Genomic DNA, 18,644 nt, shown 5'->3' on the forward strand with positions numbered 1-18,644 from the left:
GCACAACGCCATGTTTTTTAGCTATTTTAGACCAGGGGATTTGATCTTTAGATTCGAAAGTATCACACTCTTCAAGCGCTTCTTCTAAGCCCATTGCGTTGTATTGTTGTAAAGTTGAGACGATAGAGAGGTTTTGGTGGTTCGGCGCATTGCGCGAATCCGCGCATTCCGCGCACGGACACAGTAGGGCCCTCGGTTTTCCTACGTTTCGAAGACTCGCGAGTGGGGCTTGAAAATCGCGCGTCACGCTCTGTCAAAAAGTTATTACAAACTGTAAATGCAACAAGAAATGCGTTTTGAACTAACTCCTCGGGTCGTTAATCACGTCTTCTACCCTAGCAGTTTCCATCACCCGAGTTGGTTGAATCTTCAAGAGAAGCTCTCTAGCATAGGCAGCTGCAGTTGCCGCTGCGTAACCTTGCCATTGATCGTTTTTATGAGAATCTGCATAATCGCTGATGCCACGGATGACAAGGCAGGGAAAGCTGTTCATAAGACCGGCTGCCTCCATCTCGAAGCATAGAACACCGCCGAGTTTTTGGCTAATCTTGTCCCTTTCAGCAGCGCTCTTCATCACTTGGTTGCCTGATGCGATGGTTCCGTGATGCACTACCACTTCTTCTCCCCTTCTGCGTTGGTAGCGGACCAATTGTTTATCGGAACGACAATTCTCACAAGTTGAATCGTTTCCGTGATTGTAGGACGCGTCGTACAGCACATCTGTACTGGATTCGCACCGCCGCAAGGAAGGGATATCCTGGGTTTTTGAGAGTATGTTGAGCAGCTTGCTCCTGCCTAGCAAGGCGTCGGTTTTCAGCACGTTTACTGCACTAAGCAAAACTCTCGGTGGCGAGTTTAAGTTTCCTGTTCTGATGTTGTTTCCTGGTGTTGTCTTCCCCATATCGTATTGCACCACCCCTGCAAAGGTACCCCCCGGCACACTGACAACCACCTCTCCAAGCCGGATATCTTTTTGCTCGCTTGGTACACCCCCACCAATTCCTACCATGAGCCCAAATCGAATTCCTTTAAACATTGCTTGCATTCGTGTGGCTAACGTTGCTGCGGAATTCGTCCCAGTACGTCCTGATTCGAGGCAAGCGATGACAACGTTGTGGCCGGCGATCGACCCCGTGGAGTATACATCATCACACGTCTCGCCTGGTTCGAGAAGAGGAGGGTCATACTCTTCGTCCAGCATAAGCTTCGCTGCTGCGGACTCGATGGGCAGTGCGCATACCCATCCTACAGTGTACTCTTCGCGGCGAGGCTGGCGTGGCATTGGTGATCATTTCATTCCAGAGATATTCTCAAGAAGTATGTAAGTTCTGCGAGAGGGAGTGGATACTAAAGATGAATGTGAGTCTGTGACGAGGTGATGGGGAGCAAAGAATGATGCAAAGAGTTATACACAGAAATTAGACAGACGCGGGAACTGTCGCAACAAGTATCCAGTGTATTGCCTAGCCATGGCTAATAATCTCTTGGCCAGCTGAAAGACGCTTTGCACATAGCCAGCAGACTGATGCAGCAGGCGACATGGCTACCCAGGCTGTGGTTGGTGGGGATCGCTGCGCCATCAGCGCTAGCAGGCAAAGGAGGCTCTACCGAGTCGTTCATTGGGCAGCCTCGCACACCATGGATGCACATCCATAACTGACCGGTTTTCCCATGCATCTACCATCCTTTGCGCATTTGCTGGTGTGGCACTTCGTGGTGGCATAGCCCACCAGCTGGCCTGGGCAAATTTATAACAGGTTGACTGGAGCAAGTAGCATTCTATCTTCATGTTCGCCGCAAATATGCCAAATTCTCGCGGGCCTCCAATGAATACAATCGATTTGATTAGATTATGTGAGAATATTTGTTACGCTTTATAAGAAATGAATTGACTGTTGCCTAGCCGCTGGATGTTGGAACTCACATACTGAACGGCTGGATCACTGTCTCCGCGTATGATACTTCTTTTACGTTCCTGTATACCACGCTAACTATTTAAATAGGATCAAGGTGACCCCGAAAAACAATATCTGTACTTTGCCGTTCTTCCAGAAATTCATGATCAACATTGACCAAATCCTAGTTTTATACAGGACGATCCATTTTCCTACAGTGGCAGCGGGAAACTGCAGCCGGAGCTGATTCAATATTTTCAAATACCCCAGTATCTCCTGGCCAACATATACAGGCGCTCCAATGGGTTTTTTGCTTTCAAGGAATCGCAAGGCCAAAATGGCCAGCTCGAATCATGCTGTGAGGGCAGGCGGAATTTAGGCATCGACTCAACTAATTTCTCCCAGACATGTGGTTCCGCGTAGAAATCAAGACTGTTGATGCCAACGACGGTATGCGCTATCACTGGCATGAGATGACATTTTGTTACCGGTGGGATTCGAAGAGCTGCTCCATTTTGTGCTTGGGGGTAGATGCTGCATTCAAAAGCTGTCTGAAAGAAAAGCTGCGCCAAATGTGGCCTGGTATACAAGGATCACAGCCTGGTTGCTTGCTTGTGCCACTGATAGAGGTCCTCGTTGTAACGTACGATCAATCGGTATGGTCTATGCGAGATACCGTGCGGCAAGCCGAAAAGGTAAGCTACATTGTCGCTATGAAGGTTATGGCTAGGTTTAACGCAGTATATCTAAGAATCGTACGCATTCAACTCGCCACACTACCAAATCCGACTTGCTTTACGAAGCAACGAGACACGCCATCCACTCGTCAGAGACTCTCGACGTAGCAATTAACACTCTGAGTAGCATTCAGCACCAAATCGCGAGCCAATCGAAGCGATCACTGCCGGTGCCGTACGATGTACAAGATTTGGCTGATTTGATCAATAACCACCTCGGCTTCCAGGTTCGCATGCTTCGAAATCTTCACTTACGAGCCCAATCAAACAAGGCGCGGGTGCAAAATGAGAATGTATATGTAAGACATGAATTCTTCCTTTCTGAAAATGATGTTACTAACGTATTGTCAGGCTTACAACATGGCCACACAGCGTGACAGTGAGATCATGAAGGGACTCGGGGCAGCAGCAAAAGAAGACAGCGGTGTGATGCGAACCATTGCCGTAGTTACCATGTTTTTCCTGCCGCCGACATTCATTTCTGTGGGAGTTCTTAACACCAATGGCGAATATCTACTAATCATGCACAGGCTGTTTTTAGCATGAGTTTTTTCAATTACACGCCGCCTCAAGATGGTGCGGCGGGCAAGTGGTCAGTCTCGGACAGGTTCTGGATTTATTGGGCATTTGCAATACCCCTGACAGCTTTGACTTTGGGGATTTGGGCCTTACGGCAGAGATGGATGTGTTGGCGCTACTGGTTCGACTCTTTCTAAAGGCATCTGCTGTTTGTTGAGGAAATCGCCTACAACACCTATAGATACTTCGATGCATCGCAGTGTTCTTTATGTTAAGTTCAGAAGTTTCAACCTTCGTATGTATGCATCTATCCTGGCAAGGCAGAGATCACCATACGTAGATCTGCACTTCCAACGGTAAGCTTAGCACCAATGGTTCTCCAGCGTTCAAGCCAAAACCTATCCATGCACATCGATTTAGCCAAGAGCCGCATTGTAAAACAAGGTTCTCAAGTGGCGTAGCCAGGATATGCCATCCGCAACCAATACTGATAAGCTTTACTTCGTAGCGCTTGTGAGCGATCTACTGCGGCTACCGGCGGAACTCTCGTATGTATCTACAGACGCACAAATGATGATCATGATCTTGATGGAATAGCTCTACCGGAATTTAAAATGGAAGTAAACTGAGGTTTCAGTTTTTTCCTCCGCAACCTGTATGTAAGGTGGAGTTGCCGGCCTTGACTTTCTGCGAAAGATTACTCTTTTATCGCGGTATTCGGGAATCTGCGTCGGTCCTGTGAGAATTCGTTTTCACTTGTTATCAGCGGACGAAATGGTTCGATTTATTAAATTCTTCACTCATTTGAGAGTCTTGTTAGGAAAGATGTGGTCTTCGGCATCGATAGCGGCACTCATGCTTGCGCTAGGATACTCAACCACCAGTAGTCGACGCGAGGGCTGTCGAACTCCCTCTCAATCATTTTGGGTCGGACGCCGGTACTTTCCCCAACAGATACTATGTTTATCCGAAACACCACAGCCCAGGTGGTCCCGTTCTCATTCACGACAACGGTGAAAGCGATGCTGAACCAGGCAGCACATTTTTTCCTGACCAACCCACGTAGCTTTCTCAACCAGATCCTAGAAGAATTCAATGACATCGGTATTTGCTGATAACACCGAATGTATGACATGTTGATGCCAGAAAAGTATTGATAATAATACGCCATTGGACCTTTTCATACAATTTACCGTTTGGGCAGGCACTTGCGGATGTTGACGCCTTTGCGAAGCAATTCAGCTTGCGATGTATTAACGCGACGCTCACTCCCGACCAGATGCCCTAGGTTTTTTGGACGTTGCGGATCGGGACTTCAATATGCAATGTGCAAAGAATATGATAATGTCAAACAACTGCTCGTTCGATGGTCCGGCGGTGAGACCTGCGGCAATTTTCTTCATGTGACAGTATTGCATTCAATGGGGATATGTCTCAGCTTATGCCTTCGATATCAGCTAGTACTAAGTGTACACAGGATTCTTTCAACCGGCCAATATTGTGCCTTATTAAATAGCCTCTAAGTATCTAACGTTGGAGTAACTGCATGACAGTTGCTACGCACAGTTCAACAAACTACCGCCCTCTATATTCACAGAGTGGCCCAAGGCAGATGAACATAACAAGGCTTTGAATGGATGGCATATGCGCCCTTCAAACACATACTGGTACTGTGGAGAATTCGACCCTTGGCTTTCTACGGGTCCTCTTTCACAACGGCCTGACGCTCCAAAATTCGAGATTACGCAGGAGATCCCCAGATGAGGAGAGAATAGTGGGAAATATAAGGTGTTTGGTAAGGTGATAAAAGACGGGGTTCCCGCCTCTGATTTCAACACACCGGGACTTGGTTTCAATATCGTCCCCGATTCAGTCACCAGCCGGGATTTTTTCAAGATGTGGAATTCATCAACGCCTAAAGCTTCGAAGCTTGAAGACTCATTCCTTTCTCTCTCTCCCGCTCCTTAACCCAAGCCTCCCAATCACATACTTCGCCAGTGAACCGATCTTTTTCCCAACGCTCATACATCCTCTTCTTCTCTCCCTCACTACCGGCACGACACATTGCACTCCAAACCTCCAACTGCTCTTTAAACCCAGGATTCGGATCGCAAATCGGCCTTCCCTCACACAACTGCTCCAAGGCCGCTTCAGGGGAGACATTGTATTTCCAAATCAAGTAGGCGCAGACAAGCGTGGCGGAGCGTGACTTGCCCATTGCACAGTGCACGAATACGCCACCACCCGCGGGTGCACCATCGGCCCCTTTTGAGGGTGAGATGTTAGCGTCCGCGACGTGAGGCTTAGTATTACCAGGAGTCAGCGGGGGAGAGGTTAGCGCCTCATCGATATACTTGACACCACTCTCGAAAAACTGCAGGAGATTGGTGTTTGGGTGGTCCTCGGCCCGGATATGGAAATGCCTTAGGTGGCAGAATTTCTCTTGGAGTAAAGCGTCGTAATCAATGACTGAGAGCACGTGTGTTATGCCTGCTGCTTCGATGAGGTCGGTCTGGTACAAAGCGTATAAGCCGCCAATGTAGATACGACCGCAGCGGGGTACCAGGTCGACCCAGCCCATTCCAGTGTAAGATGTGCTGCCGTGGAGGAGGTATGACATTCGGGGTTGTAAGGCGGGGAGTTTACTCGTCGATCTTGGAGCTTGGGTTTGGAGTCGGAGTCGTGGATAGAGCGTTAGAGCAAGTTCGGGAAGGGATAAGCGCGGGTAAAGTACCGAGGCTGACTGGCGAGATATCTTTGGGCTGCCGAACAGGGGCCGGTATGGCCCCGGTACGATGATTTTCACATACGGCGATTCATTGTGCATGACTCGATAATCTATATTAAATGAGAGGTAAGTGGACGCTGACTGAGGCTACTGTGGTGACTATGAATGATATGGTCACGTGCCTTGAGCGATGGTAGAACATGGGACATACGGTCCATCGAAAGTTCGTGTGTGCGTTTCTATTCTAATCGTCTCAATCTTCACATATACTACGCGTCCAATCAACACCAGCGCCGCAAAGGTAACCTATGTCATGTGACGCTCAGCGTACGATGTATAGATGGCCAGGAGATATTCTTTTTCCACCGAATATATGGTATCGTCAGGTTTCAGAATACAACCAAAGAAAACTTAAGACTATTGCAATGACCCTAAAGACAAGTTACTATGATAAAGTTGCCTATTACACTATCACGCTTACTTTTAGCTTTCATGTACTTCTATGCGTGATCACAATACCCAAAAACATGAAGCTATGAATGTTCGAAGAAATTGAGAAGTAGACTATTCACCAAAGTCTTTTTCGTATTTACCTGATCTCTCACGACAAATAGACCGGGGTGGTTTTTGTCTTGGTCAATGCTTGATCCCGGCCAGGGAGAGCCACCGTATTCCCCGCAGTGGATTCTTGAGCGGAGAACATGGGGTCTTTGTGAATTAAATAAAATACTGTAATGAAAAGGATTGGCACCGTTTAGCTGACTTGACCGCCACGTATCTAATTTATAATATTAGTTGGTAGTTGCATCGTGTTAACATTGCGTTATTTCGGTGGGGTGAGATTTAATCCGGGTATTTTAGTCCACCAAGAGCATGGGGGTGAAGTGCGGGGAATACGCATTTTATCATGGTGCTGCCGACTTCAAAGATGATTCGGGCCCCGGAGAATATACAGTAGACTGGGTGCTGTTCAAGTAGTCACGTGGGCACAAGGATGAAGACATTCTCAAGGGGTAGGCATCTAAATGGTAGTGTCTTGAGGCTTCGTTTTTCGTAACATGTGCGGCATGTGAGCCGATTGTTGTTTCTGTTTCGAAACTTTAGCGTGGTTAGTGGCAATGTGTCAAATATGCCGAAGAGACGGGGTTGGCGTGCTTGCATGGCAGCGCTATTGTATGTATGCAAGGTTGTGCTGGTCATGGGATGGAGGGTATAGCACACGTGCTCCTCGGCTATGCACGTGCTCGGTTTCGACCAAAATCCGAGTGGGAGATGGAAACTCAACAGCCGCCAAACTCAAATGAGGTCTCACGATGGCCGCAACTGCACCTCGTGTGACTTGTAGCGACGTCGTGTAGAAGTCGAAGGCCTGGACATTGAAGCGTGATGGCAGGGATGCAGGTGGAGCGGCTCGGGTGTTGCTGCAGGGTGTTCCAAACATAGGGCGTATCGATTGTGATGGCGCTAGCCGTACTCTGGCCAGTCAGTATCTGCATCGAGGAAACCAATGCAGGGTAGCAGCAGCAGTAGCAGTAGCAGTAGCAGTAGCAGTAGCAGTAGCAGTGACGGTGTAGCACAAGAAGGTCCAAATCCACGGGTATGCCACTCGCTGCTCGCCATTGGCAGCGTCTCTGGGCTGGGACGCGCTGCTGGCGCGCCGACGGGTGGATGGCTAATACTCAAGGGATTCATCGGCCGATTCAAGCGGCTAGTCAGAGGCCGCATGGGGAATGGCGCAATTCCATATTGATGCGCCACCTCGTACCCCAGAGTGACCCCTTCTTCAAGAGGAAGCTGGCCGCCCATTCATGCCTGGCCTCTACTCCTCTCTCTCCCCCTCGGGACCACTCTCGCTTTACTAACCCGCCCGTTGTGCTTTCTTTCTTTTTCGCATCTGCCACCAACGCTCGCTACCCAACACGCGGCCATAGGGATAGTCAGGGGACTAATTAATCGTCGTATTCCTCTCCACACCTTTTTCTCTCGGAACGGGCCTTCACGCGGATCGCCATCGTGCTTACGGTCGTCATCGCCAAAACCCTGGGAAAACCTTCCTCACGAGCATTTGCGATAACCTTCTGACCGCGGTCCGATTCCACTGCACGTCAGCTTACCACCACCATACCGACAACTGCACAAGAGAGTCCGAACCATGGTCCGAACCGTCCTCTCGGCTGCAATTGCTGCTGCAGCGCTTGCAGCCTGCGCCAGCGCTGCCGGTGCCAAATGCACAAAGGATAGCCATTGCCCAAAAGAAACGCCCTGCTGCTCGCGTGCGTGCTTCAATTGTACAAACTAAGCCATTGCATGCTAACAGCCATGCAGTCTATGGCGATTGCGGTGTCGGCGCTTTCTGCCTCGGTGGATGCGACCCCCTCATGTCGAATACCTTTGACTCTTGCGTCCCCGGCCCTGTGTGCAAAGCCGGAACCTACTCGCTCGACAGCCTCGACGACGTTCAACGTATTGAAAAATACCTCGGCGATGCCTCCAAGATCAACTGGCAGTCGCAAGGCGACCCTACCCCGTACACGGATCCCGGCACGGGCAAGAAGTCGACGCTCTTGACCATGGCCCAAGGATCAAGTGGAACACTGTTGGCATCTACCCACTATGTCTGGTACGGCAAGATCTGCTCCAAGGTCAGCAGTGCCCAGGGTAAGGGTGTCGTGACCGCCTTCATTCTCATGTCGGATGTTAAAGACGAAATCGATTTTGAGTGGGTGGGTGCCGACATCAACAATGTCCAATCAAACTACTACTCCCAGGGCGTGACAGTCTGTGAGTTTCCCCCTTGCCTTTTTTTTTTCGTTCGGTCTCGCAAAATGAAACTAACAAATTACCAGACACCAACGGCAAAAACCTGACAGTCCCCAATGGCAACGCAGTCGAAAAGGAGCACAAATACTGTATCGACTGGACAGAAGACACGCTTACTTGGTCCGTCGATGATCAGGAATTGCGCAAGCTGGAACGCAGCGATACATGGAACAGCACTGCGGGCCGATTCGACTACCCGCAAACCCCTGCCCGCGTCATGCTTTCCCTCTGGCCCGCCGGTCTCCCCACCAATGCCAAAGGTACTGTTGAATGGGCAGGTGGTGAAATCGATTGGAACAGCCCCTACATGGTCAACGGTTACTACGCGGCCCGCTTCTCGGAAGTCACAATCGAGTGCTATGACCCCCCGCCGCAGGCGCAGATCAAGGGAAAGAAGACGTACAAGTACACGGATAAGGCCGGAACCAACAATACAGTTGCCATTACCGACGACGAGGTTATTCTAGGCTCCCTCATGGGTACTGGCGAGGATCCGGGCGAGGCAGTACAGAGCGGGACCAGCGCCAAACCATCGGCATCCGTGGCCATGGTACCTGGTGGCATCCCTGGAGGCGGCGCGGGGCACGACGCCGGTGAGACGGTTGGCCCAACTGCACCGGGTGCCAACGCCCAGCCTACGGATGCGGCGGCGGGAGGCAGTGGAGGAAGCTCGTCTGGAGGAGGCGCCTTCGTCCAGGGAGGAAGTAGCACTGGTTCTACGGGCGCGGCGACAACGGTTCAACCGGGTCTCTCTCGTATGAGTGGCTCTGTGTGCGCCATTGTCATTGCCGTTTTGGGACTTTTGGTCTTGTAATTAATTCCCCCCCCCCCCCCCGTTGTGATACCTTTGCTTAGTACCCCGGCATTTGATGTGCCATGCCAATCTCTTTCTTTTTTTTCCTAAAGCCGCGGACATGTTTCTTTTTTTTACCGATGCATGACCGTTTTTGCTTGCTTTTTTTGCATGACACAAGAAGCTTGCAGCCGGTACCTGGCTAATGTTTTTTCTTTTTCTTTTCTGGTTTCACTCATTCCTTGGCGCTTGAAATACCCTCCTTTGTGTCTCTTGACTTTGCATATGAGGATAAAAGGGGCGATGGTTGGCGATAAGGCAGGTGAATCAAGCCGCGGAGAATTGAATATCATGCTAATTTGAAGAGTCTTTGTGTCACGTCGTGTTCTCGTTTTTTGGTCATCAAATTACCATATGCTTTCGTCCTTACTACTGTTTGTAATTTGTAATTTCTAATCTTGTCCTCCACTCTATGTTCCTCACCTTTATTGATATCGCGCTTTGCAAAGGAGGTCGTCAATGGGTTTACTGCTGAGTAAAAGATCATTGCGCGTATGATTTCTCATGCCTACTTCAATTCAAAGACCTGGTGTAAGCTCAATATTAGCATTGATGCTGCTTACTATCTCGCTATCTGCCTTACGTCCTGCATCTTGTTATCTCTAATTCTTGGCCATACTCTCGTATACAAAACACATAAATAGAGATGGAGGTGAGAAGTATTTACACCTCCTACCCCTACATCTCTGCGGGAGGGGCACCTCACCCCCTGTTAGATTTGCCATGACATCACTTGAAGGATTTGAAGTAATCGCAAGAGGAGTCAAAGTAACACGACTCATGACGGAGTTCTACATGCTTAGTTTGCATGTTACTAGTCGCATTAAAGTAGCCAAGTGCGAGGTTACGAACATAGGCAAGCTGAGTAAGTAGCAACTGATACCTTGCCCGCCAATGCTTACACTCCACATCTCCATATTCAACTTTAGCAACTTTGTCTATTTTGGGCAGTGATGCGGCCTCGGCGCTACCATTGACGATCACAAGCTGAAGCAGCTCTTCTGGGTAAGCTGTGCATAGAGTGATGCAACTGTCGCTGACGCTACTACAGGGAATCCAAAAATTCTCTTAGGTACATGGTAAAACGGAGTACAGAAATGCTTGATCTACTACGTCCCGTACTAACAGCTGGGCCATTCACAACGATCCCAAACAACATCCCGACCACCGCCGCTTCGACCCAACACGCTACATACACGACCAGTCCACCGCCGTAGAATCAGCAAACCATCCAGATCTCACGAAGCGCGATCAATTTGGCTTTGGAACTGGATGTCGTGTGTGCGAGGGCAATGCATTTTGCAAAACAGTCCTTGTTCCTGGGCATATCGCGTCTCCTATGGGCCTTTGACTTTCGCCCTGCATGCGATGAAGCTAGCGAAGAAATTATTCCTGATCCGGAGGGTTTTACGGAGGGAACGCCTTCCCAGCCGAGGCCGTTCCCGGCTAGTTTTACGCCGAGAAATAAGAGGAAAGTTGTGATGACTAGAGAGGAATAAGGGGAAGATGGAGGGGCTGCTTGGTGAGGAGCAGCAGTGGAAGATATTACTTGGAGGGCTTAAATGAAAGGATTTTAAAAGCGTATCTAGGGAATTTTGGGTTGTCGTATTGCTAGTATGTAAGGAATACGTTATCATTGATTCTGAGTTGCTGGTCTTTGCTCATGCGTCGTCCCGTCATCCTTATGTACATTCCCAAGACCTTGTCAATTTTCCACAACAACCCAAACTCCTCCATTTTACCGCCCCGGGTCCATATCAATCCACCCCGTATTCCCAAACTCTCCCGAAAACGGATACTGAAACACCGTCTCCACCCTCTTATAATCCCTATACTCCCTCTCCCCCAACACAATACTAACATTGCTCCTCTTCCGCGCAGCCTCATCCCACCCCGGCCCGTGACTCTTGTACTCCGCCATGGTCGTATTAACCCCGACCCTCGGATCCGCCGCACTCCACTTTATATACCCCGCCGGCAACACCGAATCATCCATGTCACAATTCGCAAAGACGGACCGGTGCAACGCATTCCAGGGCCTGCCCAACGCACACTTGGCCTGAATCGCCAGTGTCGCATTCTCCTTCTTCAACTCGGAATCGTGAATGTACACGCCATAGCGATTCTCAAACGTCGTATTCGTGCCCTTCCACGCCGTAATGCCTCCGCCACAGCCCCGTAGCGTAAGGAGACTAGACTGGATCCACGCAGTACCAAATCCGTACAGGAAATCCGTCTGGCCCGCGATTTCAGAAGCGTAGATGTACGCGTTGCCCAGCTTGCCAACGTATAGAGTGTCTTGGTAGGAGTGGAAGGCGCAGTAGTAAAAACCTGTGTTTGCGTAGCTGACGGATATTGCGAGGGAAGGGCCGGAGGAGTAAGGGAGGTAATCGTTTGTGAAGTTTAGGTTGTAGGCGCGGAAGTCGGTGTTGCCGAAGGGGGTGGAGGGTGGGACGGGGAAGCCTGTTGGGCCGGAGCCGGTGAGGCTGGCGTTGAGGGTTGGGGCGACGGTTAGGACAGAGGTGTAGGCGTTGTCGAGGGTTGAGAGGCCGGCTCCCGTGGCGTTATGCCAGAGGATGTTGACGGTGTTTTTGGTTCGGTTTTCGGGGTGGGCGGTTTGGCCGAGGAGGTAGACGGGTCCCGGGCGTGTGATGTTGACTTGTTCGGTGTAGGTGCCGGGGAGGATGAGGATATTGTAGGGGGTTTCGTCATGGGGGAGACTTAGGACGGCGGATTGGATGGTGGAGAAGTTGCTTCGTGGGCCGACAAGGAGCGTGTTTTGGGGACATCCGTCGAGAGGATTCTCGGTGGGATACTGGCATGCTTTTCGGTTGGCTGCTGGTATGGCAGCACACAGCTGGAGGAAGCCAGTGGATATTATCGCCAATCGCATCTTGGGAGTTTGAAGTACAGGATTGGACCTGCTACAGCCAGCTTTGAGGCTTGGCTGGCGTTCCTTATAAAGTAGTCTAGTCTCGTCTATTTACGGCTATCATGATTTACCATGTTCCATATAATCATCATAGTTCCGTTAGTTCGGAGAGACTCTGACTGCAAGTGATCTTTTAGTTGAATTTCCGACCAATACCTGCTATTACGGTAGATCTAAGGTCGTAAACGCGGAGATGGCCTATGCGGAAAAACCGGGGGAGTTTGGGGAAGGCGAGATGAGATAATCCACCAATGAGCCCAGATACCTGGAGAACCGGAAAACGATTTCATGTTTTGACGAAAAACTAATGATTCGAGGTACCGAATACATGGAAGCACTCAGGCTGCTATTGTCATAGTTAGCAGTTGAAGACAAATCATCCATTACTGTGAAGGCATTTGTGGTGTCATCCAAGCATTGGAGTAAGCAAAGCTTCTATAGTATATGCAGTTAACGACACCGCGGTGTGCCCGAGCCTAGCGGTCAGACTTGACGGCTTTTTCCAGGCCAGCTACAGACGACGTATGATGTGGGTCGAATGAATATCCTCGAATTTAATTGCTTCGGCTTCGCGGTGATATTTTTTTGGACTTCTTCTAAGTGAGCTGTCTCGCTGGGTGGCTGGTCGAGAAGTCCGAGTTGCTATATAAAGCCACACACTATTTAGCGTTCGCAACGCAAATTACTATCATGTGTTCTGTAAATAATAGAGCTTTGTTATGTCGCAGTAAGGCCGTTGCGCGAGTAGCGGTATGCATCGAATGATCATGCGCGCAGTACTGAGCGAGAGCGCCGCCTCTTGGTCGTCTGGCGAAGCAGGAAGACACAAAATTGGTAAACTAGGTGTTTGGAATGGGAAGTATTTGTGCTACTACGGGAGTCTGTTAGTACAGATATGCATCAAGGAGCTAGTATCATATGCACTATTACCTTTGTCTAGGTATACACATTTTGTGCATAAGCTAAGCTTACTGTGGGTACTTCACATGATTAGTCCTGGTAGGTTTCTCGGCATGTCTAGTCTTGCAGGCGGAAACCATAAATGTGCTGGAGAGACTAATTCGGAAGCTTACCGAGAGGGTGTGCAGACTCCATCTCCATCTCCACCAAAACACCAACACCAACACCACTCTACTTCCACAATCCTGTCGCAAGCTGGCGTAGGGTAGCAGCACATCTCAACACGATCCTACGTTACATAACTGATCGAGGAGCTGCCAAGGGTGTTTTTCGCATGTGACTGGTGTTCGCGCCTCACACCGTCAGCGCCCATGGCAGCAACACGGCCACGCCGACGTCCTGGCACATGGCCACTTGTTGGTGAGCAGCCTTCTTAAGCCACTCGCTACTGCGATAGCGAGTGGCTAGAAGTATTTTGTTAATGCCAAGGAGAGCGCGCGACAAGCTAATAGTGCCCAGAAATCACGACATCGCGCGGTTCGATGATGCGTGTGGCTGAGAAGCTGTACCAAGAGACTTGAACCCATGGAATTGGCTCACCTTCCCCATCCAGGGTCTTGGAACGAGCCGACTCCTGGCACCGCAAGACATTCACGCCCCAAAATCTCACTTGTTACGATGATTGCGACATAGAAAAGAAAAAATCGTAATTTATTTCGCGTGGCATCCTTGAGCCACACTATCGCGTCACCATGTAACCTTGCATTTAACTTGCGGGCTCCGCTCTGCAAGCATAGTAGTCGCTGCACTTCAATCCATACCATGGCCATCGAGCAAGACGACGGAACGAAAGTGGTGCATTACACCAACGAGGAGTCGCCGTCCTCGCACTCACCCCCGGTGTACGAGGATGGAAGCGTCCAAGAAGACAACGCCTATGTCTACGATGATTCGCAGAAGCTTGGATACACGGCGACCGTGTTTGTTATTCTGAACAAGATGATCGGCACTGGAAGTAAGTAGAGCTAGTTGCACAATATCAGCATGTAACTAACTGTGATCAGTCTTCTCCACACCTTCTGGTATTTTCGCCGTGACGGGATCGGTCGGTGTATCGCTTTTTCTCTGGATCATCGGTGGTGTCCTTACTTTTTGCGGACTCTCCGTCTTCCTAGAATTTGGACTGGCAATCCCCCGCTCCGGTGGCGAAAAGAACTATCTCGAGCGCGTTTACCGCCATCCCAAGTACATGGCAACATGCGTCCTGGCTGCACAGATGTTGCTTCTTGGATTTTCATCCGGAAACTCGCTGGCTTTTGGCCGTTACGTTCTCTTTGCATCCGGCTCAGAAGCGCCCGATGGCTGGGCGGCACGTGGGATCGCCATTGCCTGCGTAACCTTCTCGGTCACCCTGCATGCTGTTTTGCCAAAATGGGGTATCCGCCTTTTTAACGTCCTAGGAGTATTCAAGGTCTTCATTCTTTTGTTCATCGTCTTCTCTGGCTTTGCTGCCCTTGGCGGTCACCTGAAGATCGACAAACCGAACAACTTCGATAACGCATTCCGTCTGGAGGTTGGTGACGGTTACGGCGGAGGAGGCGCATACGGATACTGTCAAGCACTTCTTCGCATCATCTACTCCTACAAGGGCTGGGAGAACGCCAATTACGTCCTCGGAGAAGTCAGGAACCCCAAGAAGACTCTTAGCTGGTCCGCGCCTCTTGCTATTGGTGGAACCACGATTCTGTACGTGCTTGCGAACGTAGCTTACTTTGCTGCGATCCCCAAGTCCGACCTCGCAAAGAGCGAAGTCATTGTCGCCGGTCTCTTCTTCCGCAATGTCTTCGGTAACAGCGCCGGAGCACGCAGTCTTCCGGCTTTCGTCGCACTCAGCAATCTGGGTAATGTTCTCGCAGTCAGTTTTGCGCATGCTCGCTTGAATCAGGAGTTTGCAAAGGAGGGATTGTTGCCTTGGAGTCGATTCTGGGCATCGAACAAGCCATTCAACGCTCCTGCGACTGCTTTGTTCCTACACTGGCTCATCACCGTCATTATTCTGGTTGCTCCTCCCGCTGGTCCCGCATACAACTTTATCACGGATCTTTACACCTACCCGGGCGCCTGGATCAACGGTTTCGTCACAGCAGGTCTCATCTACCTCCACTACTCGAAATCGGAGCGCTGGGAGTCTCCATGGCATACCTACCTTCCCATTGCTCTGCTCTACTTGGCCGCAAACATCTTCCTCGCGGTCGTCCCCTTTATCCCACCGGATGGTGACTGGAATGCCGAAGGCTACCCATACTACGTATTCCCTGTTGTCGGTGTCAGTGTACTTCTCTTGGGTGTATTCTACTGGGCCTGCTGGACAAAGCTATGGCCAAAGCTCGGAGGCTACAAAATCGTCAGTCAGCGATACGAAGATGCCCAGGGCAACGAGCATATCAGATATGTCAAAGTGTACACCAAACACGACTAAAAAAACGTCAGACTTGGATGGCGTGCGAATACTCAACATTACGACTGCAACCAATTTCTTGGGGCAAAATATTCATGTAGATACTAAGACTAGTCCTATTTTTGGTGCACGTTTTGCATCTTTTGCACAGTGTCATACCCCATTTTTTTATCTAATGCATAATTCGAACTTTTTTTTTTTACAAAATCCCCATATTTTCGTATTCATCAATTTCCCCCACATGCTTTCAAGATCCACAAGAGCCACCAGTTTTCATACTATGCATAACCCGCATTGCACACATAGCGTATGGCCGTGTTGAAACCAGTCCCCGTGCTCCCCGCCATTACATCTGCACAGCACGATGTGCATGAGCCATTTTTATGAGTGGTTCGCGCGAGTCCAAAGGGTGTACCGTGCGACTGCGTTCCGTACTAGCGCCATGCAAGTACTGCTGCACATCAAGAGTCTCGCCCCTTCCAATCAATATCTTTCAAGATTCAGATTATTCAATTTTGCAAAGATTGCGACCCAAAACGTGGGAAAGCACAATCTGCTTGATATATATATATGTTCTATTCTAGGTCTATTATGTAATGTTGCCACGGTGGGCGGTAGTAATTGTCTAATAATAAGTAGCCAGCTACACTGATTTCTGTAAAACTCTGTCTACAGAGCAAAGCGGAAGTCTGGGTGCTCGTCGCCCAGCTCCTTCATGCTCTGATCCAAGACCTCGGGCAGCTCGAGCCTCTTTTGGTCGCGCCTCTTGTTCTCCTTCTTGCAGCCGTACCAGGTAATGGTCGCGGCAATGGCACCCACACAGGCTAGACCAAGACCAGTGCTGAAACCAGTGCGGAACCGGGGGGCTTCCTTAAAGAGGAACACGTTGGAGCTGACGAAGGCGCCGGCAGTGCCAAAGTTGATGATTGCTGCGATGGCTACGGCACGCTTGTAGCCACTGCCGCAGTTCATGGAGACCCAGATGATGGAGATGGGCATGGCGAGGTAGCAGCCGCATGCGATGAAGAACATGCCCATGTATCGCACCTTGGGGTTTGGCGGGTGTACAATCTCAACGATGAGACCGATTGCGAGAACCGCCCAGCCAAAGATGTAGAAAAGGTAGCGGCGGTGCAGACGCTCACTTGCGTATGCGAAGATGACGGAAAAGGCAGCACCGACCACGTATACGGGGATGGTATGGACTTGAGCCTGGATCGCAGTGTAGCCGAGACCCTTCAGGATAGTGGGCTGGAAGTTGGCGAGCGAGTTTGCGTTTTCTGTGACTCCAAGGTTCATTACGACACTATCGGTTTGTCAGTATTAGTTTTCAAGCAACTGAACGAGATTAGCCTACCCAGTCCAGATCTTCCAGTCTTTCAGGTACTCAAGAGCCTTCTTGAGTGTGATTTCATCGTCAGACACATGGCCTCCATCAGCCTTCACTCGTGCAAGCATAAGAGCCTTTTCGTCAGGAGTTAAGAAGTTGCAGTCTTCTGGGAACGGGGGGATAAATGGCCAGGTGACAATGCTGATGAAGACTGTAACGCAACCCTCGATGATGAAAATCCTTTTTCGAGTTAGCAACTGCTGCTCAAGAGCATGTGCAAAGTCAACTTACCATCGCCATGCGGCATAGCCAGCAGTACCGCTCATCTTAGAGATCAACGACGAGAGAAAGCCGTTGATAGCGCCGGCAATGATACCGGCCGTAAGGAAGTAGACATAGCGGGTAAGGTACTCGCGCTTGGAGTAGTATGCGCCAATCAGATAGGCACAGCCAGAGATGAAGGCCGCTTCAGCAAAGCCAGTGAGCAGACGACAAACAACCATTTGTTCCCATCGTTTGACATTTCCCTGTCCGATGACTGTGATACCCCAAAAGAACATCATGACACAGAGGGATTTTGGCCCATAATGCTTGAACGCAATTTGTAGCGGAATACCAGCAACAAGGTAGCCAAGGTTAAAGACCCACACGCAAATGTTGAAGCGCTGGCCGATGAGGTTCAGCTCCTTCTCCATGCCCGCGATCTTCGCATTTCCAATGTTGGCGCTGGAGAATTGAGTTAGTTTTGCAGGTGAGAGATGAGAGAAAAATCCTACCGGTCGATGAAGTTGACGAGATAGAGAATCCATAGCACAGGTAAGATCCTGATGTCGAGCTTTCGCAAAAGTTTGCGCTCAGCAACTGGATCAAAAGAGACTTCTTCGGTCGTCGAGCCAGGCGAAGACACGGATGAGCCCTGGACGTAAGCGCCCTTTTCGATTGAGCTGGGTTCGGTCATTGTAGATGGTGAGTGCAGAGGTTAGGCGGGGTAAGGCCGTAGATTATAGCTGCACAATACTGTGTCTTGAGTAACCAGCAGGCCTGCAATGCAAGCAAGGACAGGGGCGACTGCAGAAGATAATGGCCAGCCCAAACACACGGCATTTAGCCGCGTGCAGGAGAGAAACTGAGATAAAATCTCCAAGCGAGATACCAACGGCGAACGGTTTGGATTGAGATGGCCTTGCTGTTCTAGAAGCACCGAAGTACCCCCAAGCGTTCAAAAGATGGGGTGATATTTGGGCGTGCCGCAAAGAGATTCGACAACAAACCATGCTACGGATCTCTCACCGCATTAGCCTCCCAGTCGCTCATTCGTTGGTGGTGTAATAACGAGCCACTTTTCTCGCTGCCGAGCTCTTCAGGGTTCGGCATCAGATGCTCCAAGGCCTGGACCTCCGTCTATCATGCTGATTTACGACCAGTACCCGATCCAGCGGCTCATTCGCCAATCACCTTCGGTAAAAGTACGG

The 18,644-nt window shown here is 50.0% G+C and overlaps 8 protein-coding genes across 8 annotated transcripts; 4 read left to right on the top strand and 4 right to left on the bottom strand.

Annotated features, from left to right (window-relative positions):
- Positions 1-301: 301 nt before the first annotated feature.
- Positions 302-1,282, bottom strand: COCMIDRAFT_109969 (uncharacterized protein; the record flags this gene model as incomplete). Its single annotated transcript, XM_007695303.1, has 1 exon — positions 302-1,282. The coding sequence occupies one exon, from the start codon at positions 1,280-1,282 to the stop codon at positions 302-304; it is 981 nt and encodes a 326-aa protein (XP_007693493.1).
- A 520-nt stretch (positions 1,283-1,802) lies between these two features.
- COCMIDRAFT_10046 (uncharacterized protein) lies at positions 1,803-3,348 on the top strand (the record flags this gene model as incomplete). Its single annotated transcript, XM_007695304.1, has 8 exons — positions 1,803-1,854; positions 1,904-1,953; positions 2,004-2,032; positions 2,084-2,253; positions 2,301-2,590; positions 2,647-2,931; positions 2,984-3,115; positions 3,163-3,348. 8 exons carry the CDS (start codon positions 1,803-1,805, stop codon positions 3,346-3,348), a joined length of 1,194 nt encoding a protein of 397 aa, XP_007693494.1.
- A 1,718-nt stretch (positions 3,349-5,066) lies between these two features.
- Positions 5,067-5,771, bottom strand: COCMIDRAFT_41609 (uncharacterized protein; the record flags this gene model as incomplete). Its single annotated transcript, XM_007695305.1, has 1 exon — positions 5,067-5,771. The coding sequence occupies one exon, from the start codon at positions 5,769-5,771 to the stop codon at positions 5,067-5,069; it is 705 nt and encodes a 234-aa protein (XP_007693495.1).
- Positions 5,772-8,031: 2,260 nt separating this feature from the next.
- COCMIDRAFT_109982 (glycoside hydrolase family 16 protein) lies at positions 8,032-9,513 on the top strand (the record flags this gene model as incomplete). Its single annotated transcript, XM_007695306.1, has 3 exons — positions 8,032-8,152; positions 8,205-8,660; positions 8,726-9,513. 3 exons carry the CDS (start codon positions 8,032-8,034, stop codon positions 9,511-9,513), a joined length of 1,365 nt encoding a protein of 454 aa, XP_007693496.1.
- Positions 9,514-10,275: 762 nt separating this feature from the next.
- On the top strand, positions 10,276-10,903 carry COCMIDRAFT_30993 (uncharacterized protein; the record flags this gene model as incomplete). The annotated part of the gene is made up of 3 exons (XM_007695307.1): positions 10,276-10,417; positions 10,604-10,631; positions 10,681-10,903. The coding sequence occupies 3 exons, from the start codon at positions 10,276-10,278 to the stop codon at positions 10,901-10,903; spliced, it is 393 nt and encodes a 130-aa protein (XP_007693497.1).
- Positions 10,904-11,290: 387 nt separating this feature from the next.
- Positions 11,291-12,445, bottom strand: COCMIDRAFT_30994 (carbohydrate esterase family 8 protein; the record flags this gene model as incomplete). Its single annotated transcript, XM_007695308.1, has 1 exon — positions 11,291-12,445. One exon carries the CDS (start codon positions 12,443-12,445, stop codon positions 11,291-11,293), a length of 1,155 nt encoding a protein of 384 aa, XP_007693498.1.
- A 1,761-nt stretch (positions 12,446-14,206) lies between these two features.
- Positions 14,207-15,863, top strand: COCMIDRAFT_10050 (uncharacterized protein; the record flags this gene model as incomplete). Its single annotated transcript, XM_007695309.1, has 2 exons — positions 14,207-14,399; positions 14,449-15,863. The coding sequence occupies 2 exons, from the start codon at positions 14,207-14,209 to the stop codon at positions 15,861-15,863; spliced, it is 1,608 nt and encodes a 535-aa protein (XP_007693499.1).
- Positions 15,864-16,511: 648 nt separating this feature from the next.
- COCMIDRAFT_109965 (uncharacterized protein) lies at positions 16,512-18,130 on the bottom strand (the record flags this gene model as incomplete). The annotated part of the gene is made up of 4 exons (XM_007695310.1): positions 16,512-17,148; positions 17,200-17,412; positions 17,464-17,898; positions 17,949-18,130. 4 exons carry the CDS (start codon positions 18,128-18,130, stop codon positions 16,512-16,514), a joined length of 1,467 nt encoding a protein of 488 aa, XP_007693500.1.
- Positions 18,131-18,644: the final 514 nt, after the last annotated feature.

The sequence above is a fragment of the Bipolaris oryzae genome (genome assembly GCF_000523455.1).
Source record: "Bipolaris oryzae ATCC 44560 unplaced genomic scaffold scaffold_295, whole genome shotgun sequence".
Lineage (NCBI taxonomy): Eukaryota > Fungi > Ascomycota > Dothideomycetes > Pleosporales > Pleosporaceae > Bipolaris > Bipolaris oryzae.